A 25,917-nucleotide genomic window follows, 5' to 3' on the forward strand; every position below is an offset into this window, starting at 1 on the left:
ATTTCCCTCCTCTACTCACCCCCACCTCTTCCGCGGTTCCTCTGGTCTCATGCTACAGTCCTCAGTGCTATCCTCTTCCTGATACTGGGAGTAAACAAGACACGCTGCAGCTCAGATAGTCGCTAGCCGCAGAGGTATCCCACCTCAGCCAGTGATTGGGTATGCAACAGTGTGACATATTGAGCCCGGGCCCTGGTCATCTTCCTAGTGTCCAGACCCAATGCGTCACACTGCTGCGATCAACAATTAGTTGAGCTGCAGCATGATGTGTTATTGGCTGAAAGGGATGAAGTTCACTCAAGAGCTGCAGGAGAAGCATTGCTAGTACAGCATACATATTGCCTCCATTGCTCAGAAGGCCGATTTGCATATTTTCTTTACTAAGGCTTACAACAAAACAGCTGCACAGATTTTTATAAGGTGAAATACATTTGAATCAGCATCACTCACACTACCAACCTATAATAATTAGGTAAAGGAGATAAAGGCTTTACTTTATGGAACACCTCCCAGGGAACTTTAGGGCTTACCAATCACCTGGGCAAGGGGGGGACCTCCTGGGTTTAACAGCCCCCTCCTGTAGTTTTCTGGTGGCCTTGTATCGTTCTGCCAGGTCTACCATCCCCAGTGTATTGCTAGGGGACGCTTGGCTGATCCAGCTCTGGAGGAAGTAAGGCAGAGCCCTCCAGAACATATCAGCCAGGAGACGGTCCAGCATGGCATTGGGACTCAATACCTCCAGCTGCAGCCATTTTTGCAGAAGTTGCACTAGGTCGTAGTATTGTGGCCGCTGGGCCCGAACCAACACATTTACCCCCAGTCTGGCCAGGATCTCACCCTTGACAACATCATAGTTGGCAGCCTGGTCGTCGGACAAGTCAAAGTACGCCTGCTGGGAACGGAGCGATGACCTCAGCCGACTGGTCTCGGGGGTAACTTCTCCCTCACAGCCACTTTTTCAAAGACTGCCAGGTAGGTCTTGACATCATCCAAGGGGGTCATCTTGGGCATCGCCTTTCAAACTGCTTTCCTGGCATCAGGGGTGGTCCGGGTCGTCACTGCGGCTTGTAGTGCCATTATGTGCTGCAACAGTAGCTGGTTAATCTCCTGCTGATGCTTGTTGGACTACTGTTGTTACTTGGTGACTCCTGCTGTTGCCTGTTGAACTCCTGTTCTTTCTTGTTGGACTCCTGCTGGAGCCTGTTGGTCTCCCGCTGTTGCAAGTTGGCCTCAATGAGCGCTTTTATAACAGCTTCCATTTTGGCAACACTGCGGTCACTGGAACACTGCCTTGCTTTGACTCTCCAGAGAAAACACTCTTTCTGTCCACCTGTATTCTTTAGGTGTTTGTTCACACCTCAGTCAATGCCATGCAGCATCAAGCAAGTATTTTTCAAGCCTCCAAGCAGTCTGCTGACCAGCTTCCAAACGGATAGCCGTTTACAGTGCCCCGTGAGCTCCGGTGATGTCTTTTACCTGTCCTCGGGGCTCTGGCGCGTCCTCTTCGGGATCCTCTGCATCATAGGCGCTCTCCATCGACGTTATCACGTCGCTGACACGCCGCCCCGTCATCCAATAGGAGCGGCATGCGTAACAACTTGATAGCGGCGACGGAGCGTGCGGATGCCGGGGAAGCAGAGGCCTTGCCGGAGCGTCGGGGACACCTCGGGGATGCGGCGACAGCGATGGACGGCGACATCCCGGGCAGCGGTGACGAGCGGTGACGGTCCGGAGCGGCGGGGACAGGTGAGTACAACTTCCTCTAACAGTGGTCTTCAACCCGCGGACATCCAGATGTTGCAAAACTACAACTCCCAGCATGCCCCGACAGCCGTTGGCTGTCCGGGCATGCTGGGTGTTGTAGTTTTGCAACATCTTGAGGTCCGCAGGTTGTAGACCACTGTCCTATACTTTACATTGCACGGATCCCTCAACATGCGATGGTTTCAACAAACGATGGTCCGTTTGGAACAGATTACCATCGTATGTTGAGGGACCACTGTACAGTAAATGGAGTATGGAGTCATACAATGCCACCACCAAATGACTGTTCCATTCCCATTAAATTAAGGCATCTTGGGGCTTCCTCTGAGCCAGAGACATCATTGGTGACTGTCTTGGTGTCTTACTTCTAAGCAGTACCGTCTAGTCAGGTCTGGGCTCCTATCTGCAGTAATTTTGCCAGAGATCAGGAAAGCAAGAGATTTCCCCTACAGCGACCTGAACTTTTTATACAGGGAGATGTCTGGGAAGTTTTTAAAGACTAATCTACTCTAGAGAGGGTGAGGAAGCTGAGATCTAGAGGCAGTACAATATGTACAGTCTACATGCAGACTATACAAGTCCAGACCTCAGCCATAGCCTCTTGCCTTGCAGCTGCCCACCCCAGTATTTCAGGCCGTAGGTCCGGGCGGAGGTCTATATTACTGGTTGCACACTACATCTATAGCATGTCGTTTTGGATAGAACCATAATAAAGCACAGGCAAAATTGTATAGTACATTGACAATTGATCTGTATGTCTCCATGTTATGGCATGCTCCTTCAAGCTCCATATAGTCACCTACTCTTTTTTTAATAACATAGAACCTAGGCAACACCTAATCGAGCACTGCATGCAGGGCTCAAGTCCTGCAGGAACTCATGGGAATGCAGTTCCTGCACTTTTTCCACTGCAGGAACCCTGTTCCCATTATCAAGAGTCCTGCAGGACCAGTCCTTGAGTGGAAATCTTGGGTGAGTTCCCACACTTTTTCTTCCAGGACTTGACCCCTGACTGTATGGTTCAGTTTATTGTCCAGGCCCTGTAACTAAATGCCTTGACTAATGCAAGGGGTCTTGTTTCTACATCCTGGTACCCAGAACCAGTACCGTATATGCTGGCGTATAAGACAACTGGGCGTATAAGATGACCCCCAACTTTTACAGTTAAAATATAGTTTTGGATATACTCACCGAATAAGACTACCCCTTCTACCCCGACGTACAGTACATGTAGTTCCCCCACATCAGGTAGGCAGTGTAGTTCCCCCCACATTAGGTAGGCAGCATGTTCCCCCACATTAGGTTGCAATTCCCCTATATTAGGTTGGCAGTTCCCCCACATTAGGTTGGCAGTTCCCCCACATTAAGTTGCAGTTCCCCCACATTAGGTTGTAGTTCCCCCACATTAGGTCGGCAGTTCCCCCACAATAGTAGGCAGCTCCCCCACATTAGGTCAGCAGTTCCCCCACATTAGTAGGCAGCTCCCCCACATTAGGTCAGCAGTTCCCCCACAATAGTAGACAGCTCCCCCCACATTAGGTCAGCAGTTCCCCCCCACATTAGGTCAGCAGTTCCCCCACAATAATAGGCAGCTCCCCCCACATTAGGTCAGCAGTTCCCCCACATTAGGTTGACAGTTCCCCCACAATAGTAGGCAGCTTCCCCCACATTAGGTCGGGAGTTACCCAACATTAGTAGGCAGCTCCCCCACATTAGTAGACAGTCCCCCCCCCTCACAGACATACAGCCTCCAGCCATATACAATGTATGGCTGGAGGCTGTATGTCTGTACTGCCCCCACAGTGTTCTGATTACCGCTCCTCCGGCCCAGGGTCACCATCTACTGCTATGGACCATAGCAGCAGTTCCGGGCCTGTAGGAGCGGTGACCGGATCACTGAAGAAGATGACACGCCGCCGGTCACTCACCAGGCCCCGGTCGTCGTGCGTCCTCCTGCGATGGTCCTGCGGTCCTCCTGGTCCTCCTGCATCTCTATGGTCGCAGGAGGACGTCACTGACGTCCCGTGTGTACAACCATAGAGGCGGAGAAGCGGAGGAGGACCGCAGGAGGATGCGTGCCGGTCGGGGAATTGTGAGTGTCCGGCAGACATCCCTATGTCCCGAAGAGATCTCGGGACACAGGGATGTCCGGCATAGGAAAAGCTATGATTATCTTCTGGAGACACCCTCGTTTTTAGTATCAGTAATTAGTTTTTATCTGCTCTGGCCGGCCCTCGCACACGGACCCCAATACCCAGCATATAAGACGACCCCCAACTTTTCCGGAAAAAAGTTGGGGTTAAAAAGTCGTCTTATACGCCGGAATATACGGTAATCATTTCCCTGCTACCAAGGCTCTACTGTGTGCATGAGGGTTTAACCGCCTGACAACATCCACCATATGTGTATGGTGGATGCTGGCTGCTATCAGCAGCTGACACCCACTGCCAGTGACCAGGATCAACAATAATGGGGTATAAAAAAGGTCATCTAAATGACAGTTCACTGCAACGCATATAGTAAGCATCACAGTGTACTGCATAAACAGTCAAGTGACTGCACAATAAAGTCCCCATAATGAAAATTAAATTTTCCTCCCTTTTTCCATTTTTCAAATATTGAAAATTAACAAAATTGATATCACTGCATAAATATATGTCTAAACAATAAAACTAAATGTTTTATCCTCACAGTAAACTTCAAACATTAACAAAGTCTCAAATACCAAAATTGCTGATTATTGGTCAATTTGCAGGACTAAAAAGATGGTATAAAGAAAGAGACCAAAAAAGTCCTATGTACAGTACCCCATCTACGACCCATAGTCTCGGGCAATGAAAATTTGACCGAGGGCATTAGCCTGTACGTTGATCAGATAATTGCTCCCTTTGTTGCTTCCTTGCCCTCCCACATTAAGGACACAAGAGATGCTGTCTCCAGGCTCGAGGAGATTTTCTTTCCGCCTAATACACACATAGCTAGTTTGGATGTAGAAGCACTTTACACGAATATACGGCATCAATTGGGGCTCGAGGCGGTTGAACACTTTTTGTGCACTAGGGGAACACAATTCACTAGTCACAATAAGTTTGTTATCTCACTATTGTCATTCTTACTTACACACAATTATTTCACTTTTGATGGGCACTTTTATTTACAGACAAAAGGCACAGCTATGGGCACTGCATGTGCCCCGAATTTTGCAAATTTATTTTTAGGTTGGTGGGAGGACACGGTGGTATTTTCAGACACCTATAGGGAATACACACAGCACATTTTATTTTGGGGTCGTTATATTGACGACATTTTGATTTTTTGGGGCAGCACTGTCACCCACTTTAATGAATTTGTCAGGGCACTCAATCACAATGTAATCGGAATGCACTTCACTTCAGATATTCACCCTAACACACTGAACTTTTTAGATTTGGAAATCTCTCTCGAACCTGGAGGCAGCATACAAACTAAAATTTATAGAAAGGAGACTTCTACCAACAGTTTCCTACATTGGGGAAGCCATCATCCCCGACCATTGAAAGCTGGCATTCCTATAGGCCAGTATTTGAGAGCAAGAAGGAATTGCTCAAGTGAGGAGGCATTCCTGGCAGAATGCAATTTGTTGCATCAACGGTTTGTGACAAGGGGTTACCCCAAGAAGGTCCTACACAGGGCCTTCGCTAGGGCAAGATCAACCCTGAGATCAGAACTATTAAAAGAAAAGATACAAGTACAGGACCAAAGGTTGGTCCGTTGTATAGGAACCTTTGATCAGAACAACCAACAAGTAATGAGGATATTGAAAACATATTGGCCAATATTATTGGCCGATTCAGATTTAAAAGAGGTACTTACCCCGTATCCCAGTGTCACCTATCGTCGGGGACGCAACATCAGGGAGCAATTGGTAAGAAGCCACTATACAGAAAAGAGAGAGACCACATGGTTAGAACATAGATCCAAGGGATCCTATCCATGTGGGTCATGTATTTTTTGCAGATTTCTACCCAAGAAAAAAGAGTTTACAAATCCTGTAGACGGGCGTAGATTTGAGATCAGAGAGTTTATTAATTGTCAAACAGAAGGAGTCATATACTTGGCTGAGTGCAGCTGCCCCAAGATTTACGTGGGCAAAACTAGTCAACAGCTCAGGCGAAGGATATCACAGCATATGAGTACAATAAGAACAGGCAAAGATACCCCATTAGCCAGACATATAAGGGATATACACCAAGGAGATGTGACAGAATTAAAATTCTGTGGCATCCAAAAACCCAAGTTGGGCCCAAGAGGGGGCAATATTGACAAATTACTACTAAAAATGGAAGCAATGTGGATACACAGACTGAAAGCATTGAGCCCTCAGGGTATTAACGAGGGTTTTACCTTTACAGCCTTTCTATGACCAGCCATCAATTGTAAAAAGTTCTTTATTCTTTTTTAAAAAAATATACTAATTATAACCAATATGTTCAGATAATGAGACTTACCTTAAAACCTATGAAACGATTACCAATAATAATCATCAGTAAGGCAAGCCTGAAATCAGTCTCTATTCACAACTATAAATAAATGAGGAATCAAAATAATAAATAATAATTAAAATAAAATTACACATTGTAAATGAATACTTACCATGGTTACTGGAACAGGATGTGGTGGACATGAGTGCGGTGTGTTCGCTGGTTGGGGGATGGCCCTCGGTGGTGGGGGATCACGATGACAACGGGCTATAAGACGAAAAGTTTAACAATATTATATTAATTTATAATAATTAATATTCAGTAGGGTGGATAATATGAAAGAATAAGCAGTAGGAACCTTCTATAATTTAATATCAGAGGGACAACCATGTAGTACCATATAGGCAAAAATGACAATAACCTTTTTTCACAAGGACTTTCTCATAAAATTACTACTCTTATAAGTCAATATAGAATGTACTAAATATATTCAAGATTTAATAAGATCACCAAAAAGCACTTCAAAATACATACTTGATGTATTACACAAGAGATCAAGAGAAGTCCTTTTTGTTTATATATGATGAACTAAACAGATTACATCTTAGAAATCTTAATTGACATTACATAAGAATCTGGATTCCTACTAATCACCAATACCTGTAATGAAGAACATCTAATAGATAAAATGCCCCCAAAAACTAAGTTCTTGCGCATATTAAATTCGCGCAGATGACGTAGATACCGAGATACGCAGGCGCATTGAGACCTAATACCGGCAATCGGAACGAAGTACCAGCGCAGACGAGATCGCGCAGGTCCGTAATCTCGAGATCTCTTCCACTGCGCAGATGAGAATGCGCATATGATGGACTTGTCTCCTAACCAATCCGAGAAGCAAAGCGGACACCCGTATACGATTGGCATATATCTTCTCACCTTTGAATGGTTCATCAGAGGTGCCAATCATAGCCTTGTCCAATCATGATGTGAATAGTGATTGAGGCACCTTGCGATAGGCTGCCAGGATATCAAATGAACATCAAGGTAGTCTATAAATACAACTCAGAGAACGCCCGCGCTCATATGCCCGCTACCTCTTGATAAAGCTGCAGAGGCAGCGAAACATGTCGAGGGGGGCAGAGTAGGGACTCAATTTTAATAGAAAGCAAAGCAGTAGCTCAGAAATTGCTCAGCGTGTACTGCAGGCACGCCGGGCTTCTCCACTTTAGTATAGCCAATCAGAATAGGCTGGAGTACACTGGCCGTGATGCACAGTAGATATATACTAGTTCAAACACTGAGCTGCTGCTCTGCTAATTTTTAATTCATGTGAGTCTTCATTATATGTTTATGCACAATTACTTTAATAAAGCTTGTGGGTTCACCATAAAGATAATATATATGGGAAATTAGGGATTTTTGGATTCCTATTAATAGGGATCTATAGGTTGATAAATTAATTTAACCCTCCATATATTGGTCCGATAAGTGAACAGTACCCCATCTAGATCTGACGCGTTACAGGGATAATTCCCCTTCCTCAGAGATCCCTGAGGAAGGGCAATTATCCCTGCAATGCGTTGGATCTAGATGTTTTGGTATTATATATGGATGTTTTAAGAGAATAAATTGTTATCTTGAACTAAGAAACTGTGGATTGCAGTATCTCCTTGGAATAACTTCGGTCAAATCCTAAAGAAAGAGTTCAAGTGTGTGAAGTACTTGGCTTGGCGTGTCCCTGGTGCTAGATTAAAGGCTCGCTGGATTGAGGGGGGGGGGGGGGGGGGGGGTTAAGGACGGAGAAACCCCTCTTGCTGAAGTAAGTCCTGTCTGCTCTCCAATTTTTGCTTTTTTCTATTTTCACTGTGATATTCGGAGTGACGTGTTACTTACCGAAATGTATCCAAGCCGATAAGGACCAATATGAGATATTTAAATCTTTTTACATGGGCCTTTCAAGTTTGTAGTTGGTTTGACAAAAGCCACTCACCAAGTGTAAGTATTGATATATAAGGTATCATCTTTTGAAGAATTCCGGGACCGCTCCCCAAAAAGTTTTTCTATGTATTTTTTTTTATTTATACTGTTATACAAATGGAAGAGCACTATGGACAGCAAGCGGCAGTATGGGGAGAAGTGACAGGAGGATCAGCGCTATCCACAGCAACAAGATGTTCAGGATTGTCGAGAGAAACCAGACTTTCAGCACTATGGACAACAACTAGGGGTTCAGCACTATGGACTGGGAGCAGATGGTCAGCACCATGGACAGGGAGCCGAGAGTCAGCACTATGGACAGGGGGCAGAGGGTCAGCACTATGGACTGGGAGCAGAGGGTCAGCACTATGGACAGGGGGCAGAGGGTCAGCACCATGGACAGGGAGCCGAGAGTCAGCACTATGGACAGGGGGCAGAGGGTCAGCACCATGGACAGGGAGCAGAGAGTCAGCACCATGGACAGGGGGCAGAGGGTCAGCACCATGGACAGGGAGCAGAGAGTCAGCACCATGGACAGGGGGCAGAGGGTCAACACTATGGACAGGGAGCAGAGGGTCAGCACCATGGACAGGGAGCAGAGGGTCAGCATCATGGACAGGGAGCCAAGAGTCAGCACTATGGACAGGGAGCAGAGGGTCAGCACTATGGACAGGGGGCAGAGGGTCAGCACTATGGACAGGGGGCAGAGGGTCAGCACTATGGACAGGGAGCAGAGGGTCAGCACTATGGACAGGGGGCAGAGGGTCAGCATTATGGACAGGAAGAAGAGGTTCACTACTATGGATGTGTCATAGTTATCTTGTCATGTACCCCATCTTGATAATTTCTACTCAGTTGGGAATTCCAATGATAAAACTCCTTTACTTTAATTTTACAAAATACATTTTACACGGACAGACACTCTGCTTTGTTGCATTATAGTTGGGATCACATGAATATTTCTAGTCCTGGTAAAATTACAATTGTGAAACTAATTCTAGTCTTGTGACTTATAGACAATTGTGATAAAAGTCATTATTGTAAGGTTGCTTGCAGCTCTTTTCTCCATGGCACTCTGAGGCTATTGCTACAGATCAATTCTAACGTAGCTGTTAAGTTTAGAAAACTAATTTACCCTTATGAGTATGTTCACACCATAGAATCTCTGGCCCAATATATTTAGGGTTGGAGATTTCATCTGTGCATCTGCTGATAAAATCCACTGGCGCTAGGATCGTGTGGACCTGTGCCATCACCAGGCTTGGGATTTGGATAGTCTGTTCAGCAGTGGCAGATCCAGGGGGGGGCATCCCCCCCCCCAGATTATCCCCCCCCCCCCATATTATTTAGCACATCCCTTTGTCCCAAAAGATCATTTTGGGACTCAAGGATGTCCCGACTACCTCTCTGTGGCCCCACGTTCATTTTAAAAATGCAGGTGCTGCTGGGAGATAGGGCACACAGGGATGTGCATCCATAGGAGCAGAACGGAGCAGAGCAGGAGGACACTCGCATGGTAAGTTACCAGCTGCACATCAGCTTTGGTGCTCTGACCACCACTCCTCCGGTCCCGGGACCTTTAGGCCATAGCAGTAGATCGTGACCCCGGACCGGAAGAGCAGTGGTCGGAGCACTTAAGTGGGGCAGTAAACAGACATACAGCCTCCAGCCATACATGATATATGGCTGGAGGCTGTATGTTTGTGGGGACCACTGCCTACCTAATGTGGGGGAACTATACTGCCTATTTAATGTGGGGTAACTATACTGCCAACCTAATGTGGGGGAACTATGCTGCCAACTTAATGTGGGGGAACTATACTGCCTACCTAATGTGGAGGAACTATGCTGCATACTAAATGTGAGGGTCTTATGCTGCATACTTAAAGGGGTACTCCACTGCCCGAGCATTTGGAACGCGGGCTGGAGGGATAATGACATCATGATCATACCCCAAGTGACGTCACCCCCCCCCCCTCAATGCAAGTCTATGGGAGGGGGTGCGTTGACCACCACATAATACTCTGATAGTGCCCCTTCCGAGACTAGACTCTGGATTTACCCCTGCTGTTCAGGATCATCACAAAGAGGGTCTTTTGATCTGGAGGAACTGTAATGTCCTATTACACAGACAACCCATTGATTTGGATGGGCACTGTGTAATGCTTAATCCCTCCTGTGGTGGCGCTAGAAGGAAACTGAACAATTACTGCCTGGTTTCCCCACAGATTAGAGCTTATCACAGGGGGGGGGGGGGTCCCAGAAGGAAGGCATTTTATCAGCTGACTCTCAAGGGACCCTGCAAATTACAACACTACAACACTCACCATCTTTACCCTATGATGTGCCATTTCTTATGTCTCACACCCATTTAGAAAATTGGTAAGGAAAGTGGGTGGAGTATATCCAAAGTGACGTAATAATTTATCATTTGTGACAACAAAACAATTTCATTAAGCTATAAGTTAGAAAATACTGCAAAGTGGAGTAAATCTTTATTTTCCCAGCTCTAACACCAAGGGGTTATCCAGGAAAAAACTTTGTTATATATATATATATATCAACTGGCTCCAGAAAGTTAAACAGATTTGTAAATTACTTCTATTAAAAAAAATCTTAATCCTTTCAGTACTTATGAGCTTCTGACTCTAAGGTTGTTCTTTTCTGTCTAAGTCCTCTCTGATGACACGTGTCTCGGGAACCGCCCAGTTTAGAAGAGGTTTGCTATGGGGATTTGCTTCTAAACTGGGCGTTTCCCCGAGACACGTGTCATCAGAGAGCACTTAGACAGAAAAGAACAACCTTAACTTCAGAAGCTCATAAGTACTAAAATGATTGAGATTTTTTAATAGAAGTGATTTACAAATCTGTTTAACTTTCTGGAGCCAGTTGATATATATATATATATATATATATATATATATATATATATATATATATATAAAGTTTTTTCCTGGAATACCCCTTTAACATGTTACAGATCTACTAAAAGCGCTTCTTAATAACCCTGACACATTTCACACTGTCATTAAAGGGGTACTCCCGTGAAAAACTTTTTTTTTTTTTTTTAAATCAGCTGGTGCCAGAAAGTCAAACAGATCTGTAAATTATTTCTATTAAAAAATCTTAATCCTTCCAGTACTTTTTAGGGGCTGTATACTACAGAGGATATTCTTATCTTTTTAGGTTTCTCTGATGTCATGATCACAGTGCTCTCTGCTGACCTCTGCTGTCCATTTTAAGAACTGTCCAGAGCAGGAGAAAATCCCCATAACAAACAAATGCTGCTGTGGACAGTTCCTAAAATGGACAGCAGAGGTCACCAGAGGAGCGCTGTGGTCATGACATCAGAGAAATCTAAAAAAGATAAGCATTTCCTCTGTAGTATATAGCCTATAAAAAGTACTGGAAGGATTAAGATTTTTAAATAGAAGTAATTTACAAATCTCAGTTTAACCAGAAAGAAACACTATCCGGCACTGCTGTGCAAGGAGGGAACAAAAACCGCGACTGGGTGTAGTGTGAATATAGTCCTAGGGGTGGTGCTCAATCTCACAGAAAATGGCAGAAATCTTCCAATAGTACATTGTGAAGGAAAAGATGGCACTCACCCGCTTCAAAGGACTTGTAAAGGTGACTTTACCATGACCATGGTCTCATGAAGCACAGAGGTGCGAGACAGCTGTAACCTGCACGTCGGCTCTCCCGGCGTCCTTGCCTGCCTTCACCTGCCTGTATGCTGTATACTGCTATGCACATGCACTTTGGATGACAAGCACGTATTAAAGTCACCTTTACAAGTCCTTTGAAGCGGGTGAGTGCCATCTTTTCCTTCACAATGTACTAATTTACAAATCTGTTTTTAACTTTCTGGCACCAGTTGATTTAAAAAAAAAAAAAAAAAAAGTTTTCCACGGGAGTACCCCTTTAAGTTGCGTACACCAATAAAATAACAAAGAAAGGGCAGTAAAATGGAGAGGGCGGGGTTTGTGTGTTCTTGGTCTCCTCATGGGCGTTGCTTATTCAGGGACCGTTCCAGGGGCGGAGCTTGATGTATTCAGAGAATGTTTACCATTAAAATCCCATCTTGTTTTTTTTTTTTTTATGTTGCTTTTGATCTTACATAAGTCAAATTATTGGGTTTCTTTGCGTGCAGATGTGGAAACCAAGAACATGCAATAGAAACTGAAGTATATGAATAGAACAGTGTTTCCCACTCAGGGTTCCTCCAGCTGTTGCAAAACTACAACTCCCAGCATGCCCGGACAGCCTTCGGCTGTCCGGGCATGCTGGGAGTTGTAGTTTTGCAACAGCTGGGGGCACCCTAAGTGGGGAACACTGGAACAGAAAGTCCTAAAATGTCATTGGGGGACATTTGCAGAGGAAAAGTTGCTGAGTTGCCCATAGAAACCAATCAGATCGCTTCTTTCATTTTCGAAAAGGCCTCTGAAAAAATGAAAGTAGCGATCTGATTGGTTGCTATGGGCAACTCAGCAAATTTTCCTCTGCACAGGTTTTGATAAATCGCCCCCATTTGAAGCATATAATCGCACGATGCTTGTTTTTTTTCACTGCGGACAGATCCGCGTTACACTGAGGGAGCGAAGGTTCAGCACCACAGATAGCGCTCAGCGCTCAGAACCGCGGACAGCGACCAGCGGAGGGATACACAACAGGGGGGACAACGTACTCATGAGTGACGTCTTTTCCCACCAATGAGCAGGTGCTATCCGACTCCGGCTGAGCTGTGGGCGGGGCTGTCTGCGGAGGGATCTATCACGCCCAGCCCTGGGGGCGGAGTCCGGGGCGGTGGATGCAGCGGTGTTTATAGAGCGCGGCGGAGGCTCCGTGCACAGTCCCGGGCAGGAGGAGACGAGGAAGGCTGCTGTGGATTGTCGCTGCCGGTGTATCCCTCCGCTCCAGTCCCCGGGGTGTAGTAGTAGTATTAGTAGTAATAATAATAATAATAATACTTGCAGTTAGTGCTCAGCCCAGGAGAAACCGCGTCTTGCTGCTGCGTCTTGTTCACATTGCCCTTCCCGGACTGTGTTTTGCCTTTGGAATGGAGAAGTATCTGCCTCAACTCTTGGCTGAAAAAGACGCCTTGGATCCTGCTTTTACCCACGCGCTGAGGATGGTGACTGAAGGTGAGGAGACTGGGGGGGCAGGATGATGCCAGGTGGGCTCCCGAAAGCCTCATAGATAGATGGTGGGAACCAAGGATCGGGGCACCTGTCCAGCAGGAGATAGGTGTCCCTGCCTGTCACTGGCAGCTGGTGCAGCCTCTACTGTCCATGAGTAGTGCAGGTTGTCAATGCCAGGGGGGCTCCCGAAAATCATGAAAGCTGTGGCCCTATATCCCAGGGGCCAGGGCACCAACATGTCACCGGGAGATGCCCTTGGTTGGCACTGATAGCTGGTGCAGTGGATGGAGCCTGGAAGCGGTCTCTACAGTCTATGACTAGTGCAGGTTGTCAATGCCAGGTGGGCTCCAGAAAGCCTCATAGATAGATGGTGTGGAACCAGGGATCAGAGAACCTGTACAGCAGGAGATAGGTGTCCCTGCCCCTCACTGGCGGCTGGTGCAGTGGATGGAGTCTGGCAGCAGTCTCTACAGTCTATGGGTAGTGCAGGTTGCCAATGCCAGGTGGGCTCCTGAAAGCCTCATAGATAGATGGTGTTGAACCAAGGATCAGGGAACCTGTACAGCAGGAGATAGGTGTCCCTGTCTGTCACTGGAAGCTGGTGCAGTGGATGGAGCCTGACAGCGGTCTTTACAGTCTCTGAGAAGTGCAGGTTGTCAATGCCAGTTGGGCTTCCGAAAGCCTCATAGATAGATGGTGTTGAACCAAGGATCAGGGAACCTGTACAGCACGAGATAGGTGTCCCTGCCTGTCAGAGATTCTGGCTATATCCCAGGGGGCAGGGCGCCAACATGTCAGCAGGAGATGGCACCTATAGCTGGTGCACTAGGTCTGTACAGTTTGAATAGTGCATGTTGTCTGTCAGCGCTATAGGGAGCTCAATACCAGACGGCATCCTGAAAGGCTGTAACCCAGTGTTTCCCAACCAGGGTCCCCCCATCCGTTGCAAAACTACAACTCCCAGCATGCCCGGACAGCCGAAGGCTGTCCGGGCATGCTGGGAGTTGTAGTTTTGCTACAGCTGGAGGCACCCTGGTTGGGAAACACTGCTGAGAGTTGTAGTTTCCCAACAGCTGGAGGCACCCTGGTTGGGAAACACTGCTGGGAGTTGTAGTTTTGCAACAGCTGGATGCACCCTGGTTGGGAAACACTGCTGGGAGTTGTAGTTTTGCAACAGCTGGAGGCACCCTGGTTGGAAAACACTGCTGGGAGTTGTAGTTTTGCAACAGCTGGAGGCACCCTGGTTGGGAAACACTGCTGGGAGTTGTAGTTGTGCAACAGCTGGAGGCACCCTGATTGGGAAACACTGCTGGGAGTTGTAGTTTTGCAACAGCTGAAGGCACCCTGGTTGGAAAACACTGCTGGGAGTTGTAGTTTGGCAACAGCTGGAGGCACCCTGGTTGGAAAACACTGCTGGGAGTTGTAGTTTGGCAACAGCTGAAGGCAGCCTGATTGGGAAACACTGCTGGAAGTTGTAGTTATGCAACAGCCGGAGTCACCCTGGTTGGGAAACACTGCTGTAACCCATATCCCTGTGGTCAGGGCACCAGTATTTCAGTAGGTGATGTCCCTAGAGGTCTTCAGGGTCTTCAGATGTCAGCGCAACGTTACCTCCATTGCTTTTACCCAATAGTGGTAGAAATCCACATCATTGGCTTGTACTGATAGATGGTTCACTAGGTATATTGGGTAGTAGTGCCTGTTGTCTGTCAGAGCTCAATGTCAGGTGGGCTCCACAAAGCTGACACTATGTGCAATGATCTTATAGATTAGATGGTAGTAGCCAAGTGTCAGGGCACCTGTATTACAGCGGGAGATAGGTGTCCCCGCCTGGCACTGATAGATGGTTCACTAGGTATATTGGGTAGTAGTGCTTGTTGTCTGTCAGAGCTCAATGTCAGGTGGGCTCCACAAAGCTGACACTATGTGCAATGATCTTATAGATTAGATGGTAGTAGCCAAGTGTCAGGGCACCTGTATTACAGTGGGAGATAGGTATCCCCGCCTGGCACTGATAGATGGTTCCCTAGGTATATAGGGTAGTAGTGCTTGTTGTCTGTCAGAGCTCAATGTCAGGTGGGCTCCACAAATCTGACACTATGTAAAATGATCTTATAGATTATATGGTAGTAGCCAAGTGTCAGGGCACCTGTATTACAGCAGAAGATAGGTGTCCCCGCCTGGCACTGATAGATGGTGCAATAGATGGAACCTTGGGCATGTTGTCTGTTAGAGAGCTCAATGTCAGGTGGGCTCCACAAAGCTGACACTATGTGCAATGATCTTGTAGATTATATGGTAGTAGCCAAGTGTCAGGGCACCTGTGTTACAGCAGGAGATAGGTGTCCCCGCCTGGCACTGATAGATGGTGCAATAGATGGAACCTTGGGCATGTTGTCTGTCAGAGAGCTCAATGTCAGGTGGGCTCCTGAAAGCTGATTGATTGATTCATTCATGATGGCTGTAACCCATATCCCAGGGATCGGGGCACAAGTATCACAGCGGGGGGATGGCTCTAGAGGTCCCTATAGTCCTTCTAGGACTGGAAAGGATTCGGTCAGTGCACTTTTTTTTTCCTGCCACTTTGCCTCCATTGCTTATGGTAGAAACCCAACTCTATGTTGCAATATAGGTGGACGTCTATATTGGTCTTAGACTCCTGCTTATTCTACTGCATGCAGCGCCCCCCCCCCCCCCCCCCCCCCCCCCCCCCCCATGGAGGTCTTTGTCATCTGTCATTGATCCTCTAAGGCAGTGTTTCCCAACCAGGGTACCTCCAGCTGTTGCAAAACTACAACTCCCAACATGCCCGGACAGCGATAGGCTGTCCGGGCATGTTGGGAGTTGCAGTTTTGCAACAGCTGGAGGCACCCTGATTGGGAAACACTGTTCTAAGGCTTCTATTGGATGGGGAATATATAATTAGCCATAGATGCTAATGCCGTCTTATTCCCAGGGTGTTCTTGAAGGAACAGTCTCCATAGCCTGCACTTTAGTAGTAGGGGGGTCATTTTGACCATAAATCCCCCCCATAGTCCCCTACACAGGTCCCCCTATCCGGGGTATGCACAGGTTAAGCCCCTGCCCTTTACTGGTTCTTCCCAGCAGTGTGGCGTCATTATGTGGGCATTTATATACATAATTACAAGAAGTGCCCTTTGTTTATTTATTTATTTATTTTTTATATATTTTTTTTATATATATTTTTTTTATTTTTTATATATTTTTTTTATTTTTTATTTTAGTTCAGCCACTGCCCCCCAAAATGTCTGTGCACGTCCCTGCCCTCTATTCTATCATCCGCCACAGCCGTGTGTGTCTCTATGTTACTATTATGACCTCTTGTGGGCTCTTTGTTATTTTTCTCCCATATACACAATAGTTAAAAAAAAAAAAAAATAATAATAATAATAATAATAATAATATAATAATAAATAAATAAAACTGCATCAGCGTCTGTAGACTCCGTGTGTGGGTGTATGTGTAAGAAAGCATCGGATGTATCTATTGTTTGCACTGATGCAGCAGAGCCGGAATTGTCATGTCGCCGGTTCAGACGTTTAGTGGTGATGATCAGACGGATCTCTGTGCTCCGTCCATTTACATGTAGCGTTTTCGTTCCTTTTTGATGGGTATTTAGGCCTGTGGTGATGGATGGGTGCGTCGTACAGATGGGGTGTTAAGTGGCTTTCCTGCGTATGTCGTCGCTTCGTCATTTCGGGAGCGGATTGTGGGATTCTGATGCATATATATATATATATATATATATATATATATATATATATAATATAGTTTTCTCTATAGATTATGCCTTGATACTTTTTAATAGAATTATAATATCGTTGCTATATGGGCTGTAGACATTGAATCGTCCGAATGGATCAGTGTTTCCCATCCAGGGTGCCTCTAGCTGTTGCAAAACTACAACTCCCAGGATGCCCGGACAGCCTTCGGCTGTCCGGGCATCCTGGGAGTTGTTGTTTTGCAACAGCTGGAGGCACCCTGGTTGGAAAACACTGACATAGATCCTGTTTTCTGGGAAAGTAATTGTATTAATATTGTTTAAATTTGATGTTTATACTTTGTTATCACCTTTGCGTGGTCGATTGTATTGTATCCGAGTAGGTAATGTTTTCAGGAGTGGAATCATTTTGATACTTTGTATATTTTGGTCATAGATGATCTTATTAGCAGAGGAGTCAGTATTGTTGTAATCCAATTCTATGATACTTTGTATATATTGGTCAATATACATTACATTGTATCTAAACCTATTAGCAGAGGAATCAGTATTGTTGGAATCCAGTTGTATGATACTTTGTATATATTGGTCAATATACATTGTAACTTAATAGATAATCTTATTAGCAGAGGAATCAGTATTGTTGGAATCCAATTCTATGATGCTTTGTATATATTGGTCAATATACATTGTATCTTAATAATTAAACCTATTAGCAGAGGAATCAGTATTGTTGTAATCCAATTCTATGATGCTTTGTATATATATTGGTCAATATATATTGTATCTTAATAGATGATCTTATTAGCAGAGGAGTCAGTATTGTTGGGATCCAATTCTATGATGCTTTGTATATATATTGATCAATATACATTATATATTAATAGATGATCTTATCAGCAGAGGAGTCAGTATTGTTGGTATCCGATGCTTTGATACTTTGTATATATTGGTCAATATACATTGTATCTTAATAATTAAACCTATTAGCAGAAGAATCTGTATAGTTGGAATCCAATTCTATGATGCTTTGTATAAATTGGTCAATATACATTGTATCTTAATAAATGATCTTATTAGCAGAAGAATCAGTATTGTTGGGATCCAATTCTATGATGCTTTGTATATATTGGTCAATATACATTATATCTTAATAATTAAACCTATTAGCAGAAGAATCAGAACTGTTGGAATCCAATTATATGATACTTTGTATATATTGGTCAATATACATTGTATCTTAATAGATGATCTTAGTAGTAGAGGAATCTGTATTGTTGGTATCCGATGCTTTGATACTTTGTATATATACCTATATTACCTTTTGCATGGTTGATATATTGTATCTTGATAGGTAATGTTTTCAGGAGTGGAATCACTTTGATACTTTGTATAAATTGGTCAATATACATTGTATCTTAGTAGATGATCAGAATCAGTATTGTTGGAATCAATGCCCTGATACATTGTACATATATCTACATTGATCTGTATATATATATATATATATATATATATATATATATATATATACACACACACCTATATCACCTCTGCATGGTATCTCAATAGGTAATGTCTTTTAGTAGTGGAATCTCATTGATACTTGATAGATACCTATATTACCTTTGCATAACAGATGATCAGTATTGTTGGAATCAATGCCCTGATACATTGTATATATCTCTACATTGATATATACCTATATCACCTTTGCATTGTCAATAGATTGTATCCTAACAGGTAATGTTTTCAGGAATGGAATGACTCTGATAACTTTGTATATATTCATATATGCATTGTATTTTAGATGACCAGAATTAGTGTTGTTAGAATGCGATGCTATGATACTTTCTATAAACCTATATCACCTCCGCATGGTCAATAGACATTGGGGTTTATTTACTAATGGGATCCCGACTCTTTTTTGTCGGGTTTTGCGCCCAAATTGTGTCGCACGTCCCTTGCGACCAAAAAAACAAAACCCTCAATTTGGCCACGGGATAAAGTGGGCATGGTCCCAACTAAAGGGGCGTGGTCCCGACAGTTTTTAAAAATCCTAACATATTTACTAAGGTTTCCACAGAAAAAGTGGTGGATTCGAGCTGAGAAAAACCCGACAGATCAGAACAGTTGTAAAAAAAAGCAAAATGTAGGGAAAAGTGCAAAATGTAGTGAAACCTTAGTAAATACCTTGGGAAAATACCAGTGGGAAATCAAAACCCACAAAGAAACCTACACAACATTCTTAGTAAATAAACCCCATTGTATCTCAAGAGATGTTCTTATTAGCAGAGCAATCAGTATCTTTGATACTTTGTGTATATATATATATATATATATATATATATATATATATATACCTATATCACCTCTGCATGGTCAATAGACATTGTATCTCAATAGATGTTCTTATCAGCAGAACAATCAGTATATTTGATACTTTGTATATATACCTATATTACCTCTACATGGTTGATCTATTGTGTCTTGATAGGTTATGTTTTCAGAAGTGGAATCACTTTGATACCTTGTATATATCTTAAAGGGTACTCTGCCCCTGGCATCTTATCCCCTATCCAAAGGATAGGGGATAAGATGTTAGATAGCCGCTGTCCCGCTGCTGGGGATCCCGGGGATCGCCGCTGCGGCACCCCGCCATCATTACTGCACAGAGCGAGTTCGCTCTGTGCGTAATGATGGGCGATCCAGGGGCCGGAGCAGCGTGACGTCATGGCTCCGCCTCTCATGACATCACAGCCCGTCCCCTTAATGCAAGTCTATGGCAGGGGGCATGGTCACCACGCCCCCTTCCCATAGACTTGTATTGGAGAGATGTAAGGCGAACTTCGGAAGAGATGGGAATACCGTCGCTGACCAAGGAGAGGACAATAGAGCCAGGTCTGTAGCGAACAGATTTAATCCAATGCGACGCGTTTCACCGCGCTTGCGCGGTTTCATCAGTTTCATTTGATGCCTGATGAAACCGCGCAAGCGCGGTGAAACGCTTTCCATTGGATTAAATCTGTTCGCTACACACCTGGCTCTATTGTCCTCTCCTTGGTCAGCGCCGGTATTCCCATCTCTTCCGAAGTCCGCTATCTCTGGGAAGGCTGCAGACCGGGATCATTATATCAAACGCTCATCTTGGTTGTGTGGGAGTGCACACAACCTGGCAGGGTGAGCCTTCACTTTTTCCCTCCCCTCCCACACACCTGTGATCCCGTTGGTTCTTCACAAGGGAGCGCCTGTTTTTCTCTTTGCTTTACATAGACTTGTATTGACAGGGGCGGGCTGTGACGTCACGAGGGGCGGAGCCGTGACATAACGATGCTCCGGCCCCTGTACTGCCCGTCATTACGTGCAGAGCGATCTTGCTCTGTGCAGTAATGATAGCGCAGTGCCGCAGCGGCGATCCCCGGGGTCCCCAGCAGCTGGACCACGGCGATCTGACATCTTATCCCCTATCCTTTGGATAGGGGATAAGATGTCTGGGGGCGGAGTATCCCTTTAATAAATGATCAGAATCAGTATTATTGGCCTCCAATGCTCTGATACATTGTATATATACTTTTGGCACCTCCGCATGGTCGATATATTGTATCTCGATAGGTATCATTTTCAGTATAGGGTGGAACCATATTGTTGTTTGAGTCTTATGTTTTCATGCTTTGTATATTTTGGTCAATACACATTGTATCTTCTCAATAGATCTTCTTTTTAAGGCTGCGTTCACACTGAGTAATTCAAGAGGAATCTAACTCAAGTAATTCCTCTTGAATTCTCCGCTTAGAAATAATTAACATCTGCTTTGCCATTGACTTCAATGTATTTGACTCTGCACTGTTCACGCTGCGTAAATTCCGCTCGCGGAATTCCGCCACGGAATTCCGTTTCCGCTAGAAGAAAGAGCATGTTCATTTTTCTTGCGGAATACGCGAACAGAAGTCCATTGAAGTCAATGGTAAAAAAAATTTCCTCTGGAAATCGTTTCCGCACTGAATTTGCGCAAAATTCGCATGGAAATTCTGCACGAAAAAAATAAATAAAAATTAATAAATAAAAAGGGAAATTCCAATTGGTGGTTGTAGTCCAGCAAAAAAAAAAAAAACAGTTCCCTCCTATATTCCGCGCAGAAAATCTGCGTTAATTCAGCTCGATTTTCACGCAAATTTTGTGTAAAAAAAAAAAAACGTAAATTCTGCGGAAACATTGTTACTGAGTCCTATGTTTTGATACTTTATATATTTTAGGATATTTTAGGAATCATATTCTTATTTTTAAAAACATTTAATACATTTTATAAATGTATTTTTAATATATTGTTCTTTATACATTGTATCTTCTCAATAGGTAGAAGTGGAACATTGGGTTGTAGCCATCTGTATCCTCACAGGAGGAGATATAAGGGGCAGTGCAGTGTTTCCCAACCAGAGTGCCTCCAGCTGTTGCAAAACTACAACTCCCAGCATGCTCGGACAGCCTTTGGCTGTCCAGGCATGCTGGGAGTTGTAGTTTTGCAACAGCTGGAGGCACCCTGGTTGGGAAACACTGGTGTAGTGTATGGTTTAGTATTTTCTTAAAAACTTTCTTAAAAAGTTTCTAAAACACATTTGACCCAATGTTTTTGGCATTTTTTGGAATAAAAAAAAAAAAAAAAAACACAAAACTTTCTGTTCCATCAATCTTCAGGACCATAGAGAGGTGTGGATTTTATAGTCATATGGATTTGTCATGCCTGGTGCTTGTAACATTACAGGGGTACTCCGGTAGAAAACTTTTTTTTTTTTCTTTTTTTATGAACTGGTGCCAGAAAGTTAAACAGATTTGTAAATGACTTCTATTTAAAAAATCTTAATCCTTTCAGTACTTTTTAGCAGCTGTTTGCTACAGAGGAAATACTTCTCTTTTTGAATTTCGTCTTTTCGTCTATTCCACAGTGCTCTCTGCTGACACCTCTGTCCGTGACAGGAATTGTCCAGAGTAGCATAGGTTTGCTATGAAGATTTTCTCCTGCTCTGGACAGTTCCTGGACAGAGGTGTCAGCAGAGAGCACTGTGGACAAGACAAAAAAAAAAAAAAATTCAAAAAGAAAATAATTTCCTATGCAGCATACAGCTGCTAAAAAGTACTGGAAGGATAAAGTTTTTTTAATAGAAGTCATTTAATAATCTGTTTAACTTTCTGGCACCAGTTGATAAAAAAAAAAAAAATGTTTTCCACCAGAGTACCCCTTTAATTAGATGTAGCAGAGCTGAGTTTGTCCCTCAGCGTATAGTGATTAAAGGAGTTATCCAGGAAAAAAAAAAACTTTTTTTTTTAATATTACAATTGGCTCCAGAAAGTAAAACAGATTTGTAAATGACTTCTATTAAAAAATCCTAATCCTTTCAGTACTTATGAGCTGCTGAAGTTGAGTTTTTCTTTTCTGTCTAAGTGCTCTCTGATGACACGTGTCTCGGGAACCGCCCAGTTTAGAAGCAAATCCCCATAGCAAACCTCTTCTAAACTGGGCGGTTCCCTATCATCAGAGAGCACTTAGACAGAAAAGAACAACCTTGACTTCAGAAGCTCATAAGTACTAAAAGGATTAAGATTTTTTAATAGAAGTAATTTACAAATCTGTTTAACTTTCTGGAGCCAGTATATATATATATATATATATATATATATATATATATATATATATATATATATAATATCAATAAGTTTTTTTTCCTGGATAACCCCTTTAAACAGTGTATGATATATACTTGTAAACCTCCCTTATGAACTGTTCTGCATGCGACATGACCAGTTCGGCTCTGCTACACCTGCGCTTGGGTTGTTGTTGCCCTTGATTTCATCCCGGCAGCTTTTATCCTATCTAAGCCCCTTTTATTTGTTGCTTTTTCATTCTTTTGCTATTGTATCATCCCATCCAGCTTGTTTTATGGCGACGCCATTAGTTGTGAATGTGACATTCCCGGTTTTACAGTATCACAGATGGAGGGATTTTAACTATGCAAATGAACCGCCTCTTGCCAGTCGGAGGCGACCTCTCCATATATTGTTTCCTCTTCTGTATTTTGTATTCCGCTCTTGGCAGGTCGCGCACCCTATATGAGATGCTCGGTTTGGGCTTCCAAAATGTGCCATGTTGTATTTTCCTCTGTCTGCCGTGCGTCTCCCCTGACGTTCTCATCAAGACCAGTTTATCACAAGTTGGAAAGGCTAAATTGGAATTTGTTGCATAATTCACGGAGCCACGCTCTCCTCCCTGCACGGGGAATAAGAGGTTTGCAGCCTTCTGTTATAATTCCAGAGCACCAGAGCTCGCCATCCACGGTATAAGGAACAGACATTCATGCATAGGGAAAGTCTAGATAGCAGGGGATTCTATAGGATTGAATGGGATAGCCTTCCTGCAAGCATGTATGGGATAGACATAAGGCTATCCTTTATATAAGATAGAGTATAAGATAGGGATATTCATAAGGTTATCCTTCATATAAGATAGGGATAGGCATAAGGCTATCCTTCATATAAGATAGAAATAGGCATAAGGCTATCCTTCATATAAGATAGGGATAGGCATAAGGCTATTCTTCATATAAGATAGGGATAGGCATAAGGTTATCCTTTATATAAGATAGGGATAGGCATAAGGCTATCCTTCATATAAGATAGGGATAGGCATAAGGCTATCCTTCATATAAGATAGGGATAGGCATAAGGCTATTCTTCATATAAGATAGGGATAGGCATAAGGCTATCCTATATATAAGATAGAGTATAACATAGGGATATTCATAAGGCTATCCTTCATATAAGATAGACATAAGTTTATCCTTCATATAAGATAGGGATAGACATAATGCTATCCTTCATATAATATAGGGATAGGCATAAGGCTATCCTTCATATAAGATAGAAATAGGCAAAAGGTTATCCTTCATATAAGATAGCGATAGGCATAAGGTTATCCTTCATATAAGATAGGGATAGACATAAGGCATCCTTCATATAAGATAGGGATAGGCATAAGGCTATCCTCCATATAAGATAGGGATAGGCATAAGGCTATCCTTCATATAAGATAGAAATAGACATAAGATTATCCTTCATATAACATAGGTAGAGGCTCAAGGCTATCCTTCATATAAGATAGGGATAGGCATAAGGCTATCCTTCATATAAGATAGGGATAGGTATAAGACTATCCTTCATATAAGATAGGGATAGGTATAAGACTATCCTCCATATAAGAAAGGGATAGGCATAAGACTATGCTTCATATAAGATAGGGATAGGTATAAGACTATCCTCCATATAAGAAAGGGATAGGCATAAGGCTATCCTTTATATAAGATATGGTCAGGGATTATTCATAGCATTCAGAATGTTGTACAGACTAGATGGGCAGAATGCTTCTTATCTGCCGACACCCCATATGTTTCTATATGTCGTAGGAGCACCCCTTTATATAAGGATAAGGAGAAAAGTATGACTGGACCAAGTGTGTGACTACATTTGTGGGGGAAGTTATGTAGACCAGGGGGGTAACTTTCAATTCAAAAAATCTAGATGGGGGTCCCCTACTTGTATGGCATATTATGTAAATTAACTATTTCCATAGTATTGCATGGACTTTACCAACAGTTACGGTATTTGAAGAACTTAAAGAATATGTCTTCTGATACAAAGTGAAGCAACGATGTAGTCTTAAGACTCTCTTACCATTGTGTTTACAGCACCTATTAAAACCTATGCATCTCCATGGTAACAGACTACAAACATACCCTGTGTAGTCTGATCCTGCAGTCGTGTGTTAAGCTGAACATTACACATTAGATCATCGTCCTGGTGACCATCGCATGCAGTGTTTCCCAACCAGGGGGCATCCAGCTGTTGTAAGACTTCAACTCCCAGCATGTTTTGCAACAGCTGGAGGCACACTGGTTGGGAAACACTGATCTGATGTATATGGGGGACTTTTTGACTCTTCCCCCTGGACAGAAGATGTCGGGTTTCAGCTGCTGATTGTTTTGTTCACAGGGAGATAAGCCACTGCCAGAGTGCTTTACCCATCCCCCATTCACTATACATATGCATGCTCCACCCAACGGTGCGTGCACGTGTATGATGAAATTGGCAGAGATAGCTGTTGACCAAAGAAGTGTGTGGATCATAGCTATCGTGTCCAGACAGTTTTACTCCACTATCTCCAGACTTATGACCCCACAGGTGTAGGAGCTGTGTACACAAAACGGTAGACAATTTCCCAAGATGCATTGGCTCTACTTTTGCAGCAGTTTTTTTTTTTCTCCACTCTTTAAGACTATATAGCAGTGTTTTCCCACCAGCTGTTGCAAAACTACAACTCCCAGCATGCCCGGACAGCCTTTGGCTGTCCGGGCATGCTGGGAGTTGTAGTTTTGCAACAGCCAGAGGCGCCCAGATGGGAAACATTGCTCTAATACTATGTACAGTACACGACTCACATTATTTTAAAGGGGTATTCCATAAAAAAAAAAAAAAAAAAAAACATTTATTTTCATATCAACTGGCTCCAGAAAGTTAAACAGATTTGTAAATTACTTCTATTAAAAAAAAAAAATCTTAATCCTTCCAGTACTTATCAGCTGCTGAAGTTGAGTTGTTCTTTTCTGTCTGACCACAGTGCTCTCTGCTGACACCTCTGTCTGTCTCAGGAACTGTCCAGAGCAGGATAGATTTGCTATGGGACAACTCAGCAACTCAACTTCAGCAGCTGATAAGTACTGGAAGGATTAAGCTTTTTTTTAATTGAAGTAAGGTATTAATCTGTTTAACTTTATGGAGCCAG

At 43.6% G+C, this 25,917-nt stretch overlaps 1 protein-coding gene and 1 long non-coding RNA gene across 6 annotated transcripts in view; one reads left to right on the forward strand and one right to left on the reverse strand.

Annotated features, from left to right (window-relative positions):
* The window catches only part of LOC130274457 (uncharacterized), a 63,686-nt gene extending 50,658 nt beyond the window's left edge, over positions 1-13,028 (reverse strand). For 2 of the 3 annotated variants that reach the window (XR_008844393.1, XR_008844394.1), the window contains exons 1-3: positions 12,895-13,028; positions 6,397-6,491; positions 5,617-5,679 (exon numbers count right to left, since the gene is read on the reverse strand). This is a non-coding gene — a long non-coding RNA (uncharacterized LOC130274457). Of the gene's footprint in view, positions 1-5,616; positions 5,680-6,396; positions 6,492-12,820; positions 12,854-12,894 lie in introns of those variants that run through there. The other variant, XR_008844395.1, reaches the window with a different exon arrangement.
* A 39-nt stretch (positions 13,029-13,067) lies between these two features.
* Positions 13,068-25,917, forward strand: part of KHDRBS3 (KH RNA binding domain containing, signal transduction associated 3) — a 130,518-nt gene continuing 117,668 nt past the window's right edge. The window contains exon 1 of one of the 3 annotated variants that reach the window (XM_056522806.1): positions 13,068-13,351. In XM_056522806.1, the coding sequence (XP_056378781.1) occupies positions 13,267-13,351 (85 nt within the window). In that variant the 5' untranslated portion in view covers positions 13,068-13,266. The remainder of the gene's footprint in view (positions 13,352-25,917) is intronic. The other 2 variants (XM_056522805.1, XM_056522807.1) reach the window with 2 other exon arrangements.

Source organism: Hyla sarda, chromosome 5 (assembly GCF_029499605.1).
Source record: "Hyla sarda isolate aHylSar1 chromosome 5, aHylSar1.hap1, whole genome shotgun sequence".
Classification (NCBI taxonomy): Eukaryota; Metazoa; Chordata; class Amphibia; order Anura; family Hylidae; genus Hyla; species Hyla sarda.